General features: G+C 32.3%; 2 protein-coding genes across 2 annotated transcripts in view; both read left to right on the top strand.

Annotated features, from left to right (window-relative positions):
• Positions 1 to 1,897: 1,897 nt before the first annotated feature.
• On the top strand, positions 1,898 to 7,160 carry LOC123293120. The gene is made up of 3 exons (XM_044873834.1): positions 1,898 to 2,596; positions 3,702 to 3,981; positions 6,741 to 7,160. Exons 1-3 carry the CDS (start codon positions 1,956 to 1,958, stop codon positions 7,158 to 7,160), a joined length of 1,341 nt encoding a protein of 446 aa, XP_044729769.1. The 5' UTR covers positions 1,898 to 1,955.
• A 1,652-nt stretch (positions 7,161 to 8,812) lies between these two features.
• LOC123293121 (zinc finger protein 91-like) overlaps positions 8,813 to 12,781 on the top strand; it is a 49,186-nt gene continuing 45,217 nt past the window's right edge. Inside the window, exon 1 of the mRNA XM_044873835.1 lies at positions 8,813 to 8,947. Coding sequence (XP_044729770.1) covers positions 8,813 to 8,947 — 135 coding nt within the window. The remainder of the gene's footprint in view (positions 8,948 to 12,781) is intronic.

Consider the following 12,781-nt stretch of genomic DNA (forward strand, 5'->3'; position numbering starts at 1 on the left):
TCTGGAACCGATAGATTGAGCGCTGTAACACTTTTGAGGTATCTCAGTTTCTCGTTTCTGCTTCCAGTTCACTGGACTGAAAACCAATTCATAATTGTAAAAGATTGATTAAAAATTAGCCTTTTGCTAAAAAATATTACGGCAGACTTCATGCCAGTATTTATTGTCGCTAATTCATAGAAACTTCTAAAACTCTTTTTCGTTGCTTGGTTTCATCATAACGAAATTATTTAGTGAACTTGGCAAAGTCGCGGAAATTGTAGCCGTTTCGATAAATTAAAAATGAATTTTTCCATTTATTAAACTAAATTAGCTCCTTAAAAATTATCTCACTTTTTAGTTAACACTTAAACACTTAACATGCTCCTTTAAAGAATGAAATAAAAGAAATACGCGATGAGTTTTAAAAAATATACCTTTAGTAAAAGAAACGGTGCATGGTCGATCTTCATCCATCTGATTTGACTGACCAAATGAGAGTATTTTTTATGAAATTTTATTGACTTTTAAACACTTCTATCATAATTTTTCTATTGAAAAGTGTCCCTGGCTATTTTTAATTTTTTCATTAACGCAATCCAATACCATCATTTTCGTAATTAATCACCTCCAAGGTAGGAGCAAGGTAAGTAGGGATCCAAATTGCCCGAGATATGCCCGGAAAAATCCGTACAAAATGGCAGCTCGAAATTTTAATTCTAGCCAAAGATATCGTCTTATCTGCCGTTTTGCACAAAGATATGATCTCGTATCTCCAATCTGGGAGTATTTTCGGACAAGGTTGCTTTGCAAAACATGAACAAATAAGGAACGATAGTCCTATATGCCACATTATACCAAATTTTATTCACCTATCTTTAAACAAAGGGAAGATATACATACTTACGTCTCCAAGATTTTCCAAAAATTATAAATTGCATAAAAGTAGGTGGCCAGAATTTAGTGCACTAGTGGTAACGCCCTTTTGATTGAAACAACAAGTTCAAATCTTGATGCAAAACGGCTAATATTTTTTACTTGTATTAAAATCTCGACACAGTCAACTAGCACAGATTTTTTCCCGCAGACCTCCCGGACCACTAAGATGTCATTATATTTTAAGCTAGCTTTTGCACACGGCTTCGCTCGTGAAAATTATTCATTTCAATGTATTCCATAAAAGATTCATTTAATAAATCGTTGATTTATTTTGAGAACCAATTTTAAAGACCCACATGTAATCTTTCAACCCGCTTTTACTCGCTTAGCTCACCCTATAAACATCAACTTTATTTACATCCCCTTGGAAAACAACGCGGCATTCGATCATGGAATTCGTTGTGTTCCTTTAAAGAATGAAATAAAAAAGTGATACAGTATAATTCTGTAAGCATGAGTACATATCCTTTAAACCGCGCACATTTTTTGTTTTACAACATTGCACCAATGACATTAATTGTAGATAACAATGTATTCTACATTTTTTTTCGAATAAATTTTTCTGTAGAAAGAACAAAAACTCACACAGGTAGCAAGTGGCCATGCCCAAGTAAGCAATCTTACATCATTTTCTAACGACTCACCAACTTTCATCACGAGGGTTTTTTTGTTCCATTTTTTTGACAGATTGACTGAACTATATAATTTTGGAAAATCCTTTATCCGATGCCTACGTCATACTAAGAATACACTCACCAAGTTTCAGGTCTCTTCGATTAACGGCTTAGGCTGTGCAATGATCCTTCAGTCAGTCATTCAGGACAAAGCATTCTATATATATATAGATTTCAATCCAGAAATTTTCAAATCGAGAAGCCATTGAAATTAAAATGTCATTTAAATAATAATCAAAAATTGTAGTTTGTTTTTTATTATTTTATTTTTTTCAAATCTTTAATTTATAAGGTGTCACAAAATATTAGAAATGTATCTTAGAAATTTTCCTAAGTAAAAGAAATATTTTTCATTGTTATATCATGAAAAATGAAAATTACGAATCATTTAGCAGTTCGAGTATTTCAACTGATTCATTAGAAATATCAACAAAGTCAATTATTAGTAGGATACCCCGGGTAGTGGATAATTCAAAATCGAAATTTATTCGAGAATATTCAAGTGAACAAAATCTTAACGAAATGAAAAAAAATTCAAGTAAAACTCAACAACAATCGACAAATATAAAAACACCAACCCCACGTCAACGAATTCCAATTCGAAAACGTTCTTGTACACGTTTAGCAACACGATCATCGAATTGTGAGAACGTCAATACAAATACAAAAGTGGATCAGGAAACAAACACTGCAATCCCAGTTTATCCTGAAATAATTGTTAAACATTGTCATAATAATAAGGTAATTGAAAAAGTGATTCCTGCGATTGATGGTCCACGAATTACAAAACCTAAAACATATTTAGAAATTGTACAACATGGTGACAAAAATGGTAAACTTAATATATTACCGATTGGCAGAAATAAAAAATCATATTTGGAAATATTCCAATCGCGGAATGGTAGTATAAGAACAGCGACTGCAAACGGAACTCGTTCGCGAGTAGGTGACACTCCAAGAGATTATGGTGATATTTGCTTGAAAAAGCATACTGACAATGACAGGTGAAGATTATAATGATAATACAATCGAAAGCACTGGGGCTAAAGTCGAAAGAAAGAACAAAAACCATTAAAATTAATTTTGAATACGTCTAAGAAAGATCAAAAAAGTTTTGTTTTACATAAAATTAATTGCAAATAAATTGTCATTTCATTCGACTTACCAGGGATCCGACTGTATTTACCTAAAATAACAAGCATCTACAAAAAATGGGTTTATATTAGATCGCAAAAAAACCCATAGGAAATAAAAAAAAAAGTAGAAAATAATTTTTCATCTAATGTAAAATTCTTAAAATTCATAATAAAAAATAAATTTTCTAATATTATACGAAATTTTACATTTATTATAAGCAAAGATTGCGATTCGCAAAGTGGGCTTACTAAGGATGAGCAATGTTGGGTAGCTACCCTACCCTGGATTTGGTTTATCATGCATTTAAGTTAGATTAGGTTAAGATTGAGTAGCAATAGTGAGGTGTTCCCACTCAAACCATAGGGTTGTGATACCAAAAAGTAGGTTGGCCAGCCCCGGGCAATACTGCATGATCCATTTGGAGCTATTTAAGACCAGCAAGAGCGCTTTGGCGCAACGAACTTTTCCTCGGGGAGATTATCCAATTTGTCTTGCCTTTGGGCAATAATTCCTTATTTATATAAAAAACTTCTCATTTACTTTTTAGACCAATAGATGAGTATGCTCGTAGTCAGAAGCAATAAGGCATAAATTTAGAAAGATTATTTAGGTAGCTCAGTGCGATTGTTCTGATAAACATCTGATAGCAGACTAGAACAAATTCACTTTATGTAGCCGCAAGTTTATCCACTAAATTAATATAAGGATAAATTTTTGTTGACTTCGAGTTGAGATATGGTTATTGAAATAATACCACTAAATTAATGATTTTGTTGGTATTAACAAAGGAAATTCTAAATCCTTTTACTTACGATCCCTTCAATTTATTTCATCTTCATCTTAAACCCACCCTTGCTTATAACGACAAAATCCTGGAAAGATTGATAAGTGTAAATCGACATCCGTTAGAAACCTATTATATCGTGTTTATTTTTTTATCATCCATTTTTTAAAAACTTCACTTTTTTGCAGCTTATATTCTAAAGGCTGTCCTGAAAAAGAATCACAAATTCGACATCCTTCACAAGCTTCAACAATATATACTGGATCGACTGTATCAGCGAATTCGTCAGATTCCCTTTCAAGAACGTCATCGTTACTGCACACTTCGTCTGGCTTAACGAGCATATCAGAGCAAGTGTTACTGGTGAAAGAAGGGATACCGCGAACAACTAAAACATTAACGCAAGCAAATAATAAAAAGAATGGTTTAAAGATCATAAAAAGTGAAAGCGATTCGACAAAAGAAAAGGTATCTTGCAATATTTCTAAACAAAAAACTTACTAATTTTAAGCCACATCTCTGGCATCAGTTAGTCTTTTTGTGTAGGCAAATAAAAAATTTTGCGGGTATTAATAGACTGTCAGATAGTGACAGAAAATATAATCAATTACGGTCACAAGCAACAGAAATATGTATAAAATAACATGCATAACGCATTAATGTATAGTTAAAATTAATTTTTGTTTTTAAAATAACAGAAATACTTTTTACAGTCTGTCATTCATTTGAATTAAAGGCAAGACTGTGCAATACACTAAAAATTTATTGGCAGACGATTTTTTCTTGCACAAACCTTAACGTAGCAATATTACTTAATTAAAAAATTATGTATTAAATAATGTAAATGTTTGTACACGATAAAACCGTCTGCCAATAAATATTTAGTGTATTGAACAATCTCACCTTTTACTAAAATGAATGGCAGATTATAGAAGCTTATTTTGTTATTTTTACAAACAAATTTTAATGTTCATTAATGCGTTATACATGTTATTTTATCCGAGAAAATTTTTAAGATTTCAATATTGCGATATAAAAAAATAAATTTTTCAATAGGTCATCCAGCTAATCATTTTCATTGAATAAAAAGATTATAGATCGATTATAGAATATTTATTTTGTAGAACTTTTCTATTAAATTGTGTTTAAAGCGTACTTTTAACAGATGATCCCTTTCGTTATTTTAAAAGCATTATTCTTGATGTGAGCATTATAGCCGAAATTCGCAATTAAACCATTCAAATTTCCCTTTGGATTATCAGTTTCCCATTTAGAGTTGCCACCCCACCTTAAAGACCCGGGAAGTCAGGATATAGTAAAATTAATATAATTACCACCGAATTATAATACTGTTCGATATTTTTGATTTTTTTAGCGCCTAGTTTTTCCATAATTAAATCAATATCAATACATAGTATAAAACAAAATCGCTTCTTGTCTATTCCTATATCCATATTTATGCTTAGATCTTTAAAGTACGCAACGGATTTTCATGCGTTTTTTTCTAATAGAGTGATTCAATAGGAAGGTTTTTATGATGTATATGTAATACATGCGTAATATAGTAGAGAAACACCGATAATTTTAGAGGTTACGAAATTGCGAACAAAAATAAGGTAAGTGACGACATATGAAGTGAAGGTTATAACATGCAATAATCTTTGTATTTAAAATTGAAATTGCCCAGCGAAGCGGATCGTTCACAGCTAGTATTTAAATAAATTTGCTTCAAGTAATTTAAAAGCTGCTCACAATTCAGGTTAATTGTCGAATTTGTCTGAATATGAATCAGATAATCAAAATTATATTTTTTACTGAATTCTGGAGAATTTATGTTGGTATCGGAAGTCGGGAGCGACTACACGATTTCAAGAGTCTTTCGGTCAAATCTGGAGAAGTGGAAACTCTATTCACATTCCTTTTAAATTTTTGTTTTACCTTAGGAAATTCAAGTAAATTACATTTACTGCAGCAATATTTATTTAAGGATGTATGAGCATGACAACAATGTTTGATTTAAAGGCTCAAAATTTGTTTGTAGGTAGTCTTTTACTCAAAGAATATGTGGTTAAAATTTCAGCTTTGGTATCCGTGCAAATTTTTAAGAAAAAAGTCATTAAAAATCGATATAAAATACATTGGCTCTTATGGAGGAATCTCAAAAAACGACATATTTTGGAAGTTTTTGATAATTTTCATTTGGAATGAATGAAAACAAATTTAAAAAAAACTTTTTAATAGAAAGTAAACATATTAGCAATGAATTAGAAAATAAAAAAACTAAGTGTCACCGTCCATATAAGGGATGTAAGAGCAGGGTAGATTAAGGGTTGAAATTATTTTTATCTTATTTTCAACTTTGATGATGAATTTTGTTATAACTTCATGAATGTAGACGAAAAATAAGAATAAAATTTTTCGATATGTGTCTTGGTTTTCGAAATATCGAAAGCTAAATAATTAAACAAAATTTTCAATTTTCGATATTTTGAAAATTAAGCCAGATATCGAAAAATTTTATTCTTACTTTTCGTCTTATATCGTCATGTAATAATATAAATTTATCATCAAAATTGAAAATATATATTTTTAAATTTGTGCCCCCACTACCATGCTCATACATCCTTAAAGGGATTTTATTTGATATTTGAAAAAATTTTTAATTGCCAAAAGAAACCAAAAATAATATATTCTATTCTATAACAGTACTCTAGTATAAATACATTCTATATGTATAAAGTGTCCTGTAAAAAAGTTCCAATTAAAATCGTTGCGTTGACGAATATTTACGATTTATACCGATGTTCAAATCTTGAAATACTTTGTAATACACGGTTTGCAATCGTGTAATTCAAATTTCGACATCGGTATAAATCGTGAATATTCGACAACACATCACGCGTTGGGTTTTGCTCGGTCGAAAACATCGTTTGGCACAAAGCGGGAATACATTTGAAATTTGGGTTAGGTTTATGAGTCCCAGTTCTCCCATTTTGAAGTACGTCTGATACCTGAAATTGGTTGCGTTTATAAAAATCGCTAAAATCATCCTTACGTAATTAATGAATGGCCTTCATGCTCTCATATACCCACATAAGGAGTTTTACAAGAACTAAAACTAAGATTGTAACTCCATCCGAAAAATAATTTGGAGAAAATAATTATTTTAACTTTTAACTCCAAAAGTTTTGTTTATATATAAACATTTTTTTTTTTTCTTTTAATAGTTAGAAAAATTTATTCGTCAACGAGAATATGGTCAAACTGTAAGTAATCGAAATCGAATTAAAATTATACAAAACAATATAAAAAATTTTGAATGTAAGCCAGTAGCTAAAGAATTAACACCGTCTAAAAGTTGTACAATTAAACGCGACGAATTCTCACCAAAAACTTTACAACAAAAAAAAATAATTGTTAATAAAAAGCCTGATAATATAAAAATGGTTGATATGTCAATCGGAACGGATGATTTAGAACATACTTTTAAAATTGAACAAAATCCTAAAAAACCAAATTTGGATCGAAAAAAGAGTAAGAATATTCCGGTAAATGTTGTACACCGACGTGGTACATTAAAAACTTTACAAACTAGACATTTAAAAGAATTAGAAATTGTAGAAAAGTTACGAAATACAACTTTGTAAATAAAAAAATATGTATATGTGTGTATGGATTTTAAGTGATAAAATTATCGTTGAACGCAGGCTTAACTTTATTAAATTTGAATACTTCAAGTATTCAAAAATTTGAAAAAGTATTTACTTGAATAAATGTACCTACCTATGTACATATTCAAGTGTATTTCATATTTTTAATATTCTATTATTTATTTTTGTATTGGTATCAAAATCAATGTCTTTTTTTTTTGTAAAACTAATATTTTATGGAATAAATAAGTTTCTTCAAAATTTTTGTGTGATTTTTCATAAGTTTTTCAAAAGGGTAATCCTTACGAAATTTGTAAAAACTTAGGAACAACTATTTGTCATCGATTTGAATAAATATCATTTTCTAAAGTAATTTAACAATTTTAACACACACAAAAAAATCAAAAATCTGAGCATTGGACGAGTTGTTTCTGAGATATCGGTTAAAATTGTATTCGAAGATATTGGAAACTTGTTTTTGAATCACAAAATCAACCACATGTTCGTGGCAATTAATTATTGTTATTGCCTAGAGCTTTGAGGATCCAAAAAAATAAAAATAAAAATCAAGCTGTGTATTTATTTATCAATTAGATGAGCATTTACGAAACTTCAGAATCGCTCCGAACTAAATGCTAATCGTACAGGGATTTTAGGTGATTCTTCAAAAACCATTCACCCAATCGTTAAGTGAACTGCGAACTCAGAAACAGAAGAACATACAAAGTATAAAATTATTAATTTCACAACAAATGATCATGAAATGGTAGAGATAATACCATACAGCTGAATAGACATAGGCAACACAATAAGTGAACCGCAGTGAGAAAGGTAGAAACAGACATATTGAAGGTGTATAAGATCAACGAAGGCCTGCTACACACGCCTACTTTATCTGTCTTTGCCTGCATCTATACAGCTATACGCCCCTGCTTTATCTGTCTCTTGTTACATCTCTATGGTCGCCGAATTTACATCTCTATGGTATTATCTCTATGTGAAATGTTCATATTGCCTCCTTCTGCCAAATTTTCGGGCCCCACGTTAGACACTAAGAATCAGAGCAAATTGATTCTTTAAAATTTTGATGCCCAACTCAGCAGTGTCGAGAATTATAAAAACTAAAAAACAGCAGCTAACCAATGATAAACCAAGAGAAAACAGTAGGTGAAGTGAAAAAAGCCAGATTTCATGCTTTCCTCGTATAATTAAAACAATTACCTACTTTTATTAGGTAGTAGGACTCGCATACCCTGTATCCAGTGGCGGATTTACCAACAGGCTGAGTAGACTGGAGCCTATGGCGAAAAATTTTAGGGAGCGGCAAATTTGACTGAAAAGATTTCTTTTTTTCTTACAAAAAAAAAAAAAAAAAAAAAAAAAAAAAAACAAACATTAGGTATTACATACACGTAGAAAAGAAGTCTCGAAAATTTAACAAAAATTATAATAATTTAGTACTATACAATAAACCGAATACCACAACGTCTGTATATGAAAAATTATTAAACGCTTTGTAAAGTATACTTTTTTCAATATGAATTTTTAAAATATTTCAATAGCGTTTCATATTACAAATGAGTAATATTAATTTTTGAGTAATTTTGATCCATTTTTTTTTAATTTTAATTTTTTCTCTGTATACCTAAATGTTATTAGATCCATTCACTCAACGTGTAATATGGTCCATCACGCAATTATTGTTTGCTTTAAGTGCTACCGTGCGAAGGCATGCTCTGCTAGCGCTTAAAAATCAAGATCTAAGTGTTTCGTTACATTATATCGTAATTAAGGAAGTAGAAAGTCTAAAACGGAAAAGTTTTCATTTCTAATCAAAATGAGTGAATTGTTACCATTGACCCGGACGGATAAAGCTTTTTTCTGGGAAAAATGTATCCTTATGAGAAAGTGAATGAAAGTGAATGGAATACTTTCAATGCCAGCTTTTGTCTGAAATAATTTTAATAACCATATTCTGGATCATGAAAAAGTCTATCTTCGTTTTTGCGAAAATAGAATTTGCAGAACATTTATCCAAACTTGGATATAGCACTTTGCATGACTCAAAGTACACCAGCAACAAATTGTTAATTGGTCAGACAAGCGTTTCTTGAATAAAGCGGGTGAAAAACAATCAACAATCTACTCTAAGTCAAGAAAGGCTAAACGCCTTAGGTCTTATAGTTTAAAAGGGATATTGTTCGTATTGTTTTTTAACTGTAAGAGCAAGGACTATTTCTTGAGTAAACTTCACTAAATCATAAGTGGTTAGAAAATTCTAAGAACTGACTCAACGATACCCTAGTTAAAAATCATATTAGATAATAACGGTAAAAGTGATTGTGAACTAGCGTCTTGAAGTGCAGAAGTTAGTATGGGCGGGAAAAATTTTTATAGCCTACTGGCACTAAATTTGTAAAGCCGCCACTGCCTGTATCCTTGTCGAATACATATACTTATATTTACTAATACATATAATAAGTAAACATGTACATTTGATTATAACAAGGACACAGGGTAAGTCACTAACAGTCTTCTCTCTCATTCATATCACGTCCACTTACAGGCTAGCAGATCCCTCGTTTATTCTATGTATAATAGTCTATGGAGTTCCCCTGTGTCCTTGCCCATTACATACAAAAATAATACAAATATAATAGCAGACACAAAATCTCTATGTATCATATGATTATGACAAGAACACGGGGTCCTCTATATGTATTATCTCTTTGGTTATTATTTGAAGAGAATCCACCAAAAAATACTAGGTAAAGTCTAACGTTTAGCATCCATGCTAATCTCAGGATGCCTACGGACAACAACAACAACAACAATAACAATAGGCGCTACAGCCCGACGTGGGCCTTGGCCTCCTCCACAATGCGCCTCCAGACCTTGCGGTCCTGGATCTCGGTTCCCCATCCAGTGACTCGCATGGCCTTCAAATCATCCAGCATCTGGTCCATCCATCTGAGCCTTGGTCTTCCTCTCTTCCTGGTAGCATAGATCTTGGCGTTAAGTATCTTCTTCAGCATCCTGGCGTCTTCCATTCTCTGGATGTGCCCAAACCAACGTAGTCTTTGGGATTGGATGAACTTAACAATATCTTCACCGTCCAGAATTTCTAATATCTAGCTGTTGTTCCGGATACGCCATTTTGTCTCATTGATTTGTATCACTCCATAGATTCTTCTGATTATTTTCCGTTCGAACCGTCTTATCTTCTCCGGATCTTCTACCGGGAGTGTCCAGTTTTCACTCCCATAGGTTATTACTGGTCGAATCAAAGTCCTTCTTCTTTGCCCTTCTTGTAATCAGCTTGCTTTTCTAGAGCTTCACATTTGCAAAGTATGCTCGATTGTCTCTCTGGAGTCTCTCTTTTATTGCTGTGCTAGTTTTTCCTTCGTTATTTACCTGCTCTCCGAGATAAGTGAATGGAGAGACTCCTTTAAATATCACATTTTCAATCTGAAGGTCTTGGCTTTCCTCCGATCGGGTGAGGCTGACATATACATGTAAACAGTTTTCTTTTCGTTAACACTCAATCCTAGCTCTTTACCGTTCTTTTCTATTTCCTTGAACACGTCAATCAGACGGTCCTTAGTTCTCGCTATTATGGCAATATCGTCCGCATGTGCGCATATTTGGGTGGTCTTGTTGAAGATGGTACCTCTCTGGTCAATGGGTTGTATTGCTTTATGCAGTGCTATGATGAACAGCGTAGTGGACATCACATCTCCTTGCTTAACTCCGGACGATATGTTGAATGGCTCGCTCAGACTATTGTCGACTTTCACCTTCGCTCTTGAGTTGGACATTGTCATCATAGCTAAATTGATCAGTTTAGGTGTTACATCAATGTCTGTGAGTGCACTTTCGAGTTTTGAGCGTATCAGGCTGTCAAATGCTTGTTTGTAATCAACGAATAGGCTATGCAGGTCGATTTCATGCTCATAGCTTTTCTCTAATATATGTCTCACAAGAAAAAGTTGGTCAGTGGTGCCCCTATTAAGTATGGTTGTGAGTACTTTATAAGCCGTGTTTAATAGTGTTATGCCTCTATAGTTATCACAAATGGTCAGGTCGCCTTTGTGTATGGGGCAAATGATTCCAGTTTTCTAGGCATCGGGCATTTTTTCCTGCGTCCATATATCCTATATAATTTCTTGCATGATTTCTTCTAATAGATGCCTACGGACAACCCCATCAGGCACTTGAGATAATTCTGCACCTCCTGCCGACTGACCTCTTTGGAGAGAAATGTGCAACAGGTGCAATGACTACTCTGGATATAACATACATAATACGGCAGTAAAATCTTACAATAAGAACAGCTAAAATCACAAAATGTAATGTAAAGCTACATTCTTGATATTATTTGGAACTCTTAGGGAAGTGTGAAACCACATTTTGCAAGAAAAAAAAGTTGTGCTTCCTGCATAATACGCGAAAAACTGAAAAATGTTCAGCTTTTTTCATTTTATGCAGTTTAATTCAAAAACCGTCAGCTTTTTGACATTAGTTGTACCATGTTGAAAATATACTAAATTTGAAACAATTTAAGCCGATCTACAGTTCCGTATGTCTGTTAGTTTTTGAGATATAATGCTTGGAAAATTTCAGAAATGCTAAAATTTTGAGTTTTGCTTATGCTAAACCGTTAGGAATAGAACAAAAGTTTAAAGGTAAAAAATGTTCCTTATACCAAAATAAACAACTTTTGTTTATTCATTTTTTCGTAAACATCAGTTTTCTCGTGCAGGGGCAAATTAGGGCAAAACTTTGGTGTCAATTTTCTCCAAAAATATAAAAGATGGAGGATGAAAACTTGCAGGTAGCTTCAACTTGCGAGTCTTATTATAAAATTATTGAATAAAATCCAAAAAAGCAAATACTTTTATTGCTATGCTATTTGTAGAAAATATTTCAAAAAATTTTACACCTGGTATAAATGGGGCCGAGTAGCGATATAAAGCTGCTTTTTTGGTATGGACCCCTTAGAGGTGTTAAACTTTAATTTGCAAGCAAAAAAAAAGTTGTGCTACCTGCGGAATACGTCAAAAACTGTAAAATTTTCGGTTTTTTTTTCAGTTTTTGCAGATCAATACAAAAACTACCTCTTTTTAATAATATGAAACATTTAGCGCATTATGCCCAAAACATAAGTTATTGGGACTAATAACATTTATTTACAGAAAATAGTTAGTTCAAAAAAATTAAAATTTACTCTTTTTTGAGGATCCCGGTTGATAATTTTGAGACAACTCTTCGTTAGATAATAAGCCTACTTCAAATGTCGTATGTTTTTCGATATGTTTTTCTTCGTTCTCGAATTCGTCTATTTCTATCGCAGGGACATTTTGTCATGACTTGCCCCGACAGAAATGGCAAAGAACAGAGCACTTTAAGCCTTATTTTGTATTGACAACGGAACTGAATTGAACGAAGGTTCTAAAGTGCATACATTTTGGTGCACGCGACTATAAATAATGATTAATGTAGCGTGATTAATGTAAAATCTTCGAATATTTTGTTGCTATATGATGAAGTTCCATACCGACGTAACCTTTCTGAAGTTTTTGTGCTTTTTGATATCCTATATTCTGGGTAGCCATCGA

Source organism: Chrysoperla carnea, chromosome 2 (genome assembly GCF_905475395.1).
Source record: "Chrysoperla carnea chromosome 2, inChrCarn1.1, whole genome shotgun sequence".
Classification (NCBI taxonomy): Eukaryota; Metazoa; Arthropoda; class Insecta; order Neuroptera; family Chrysopidae; genus Chrysoperla; species Chrysoperla carnea.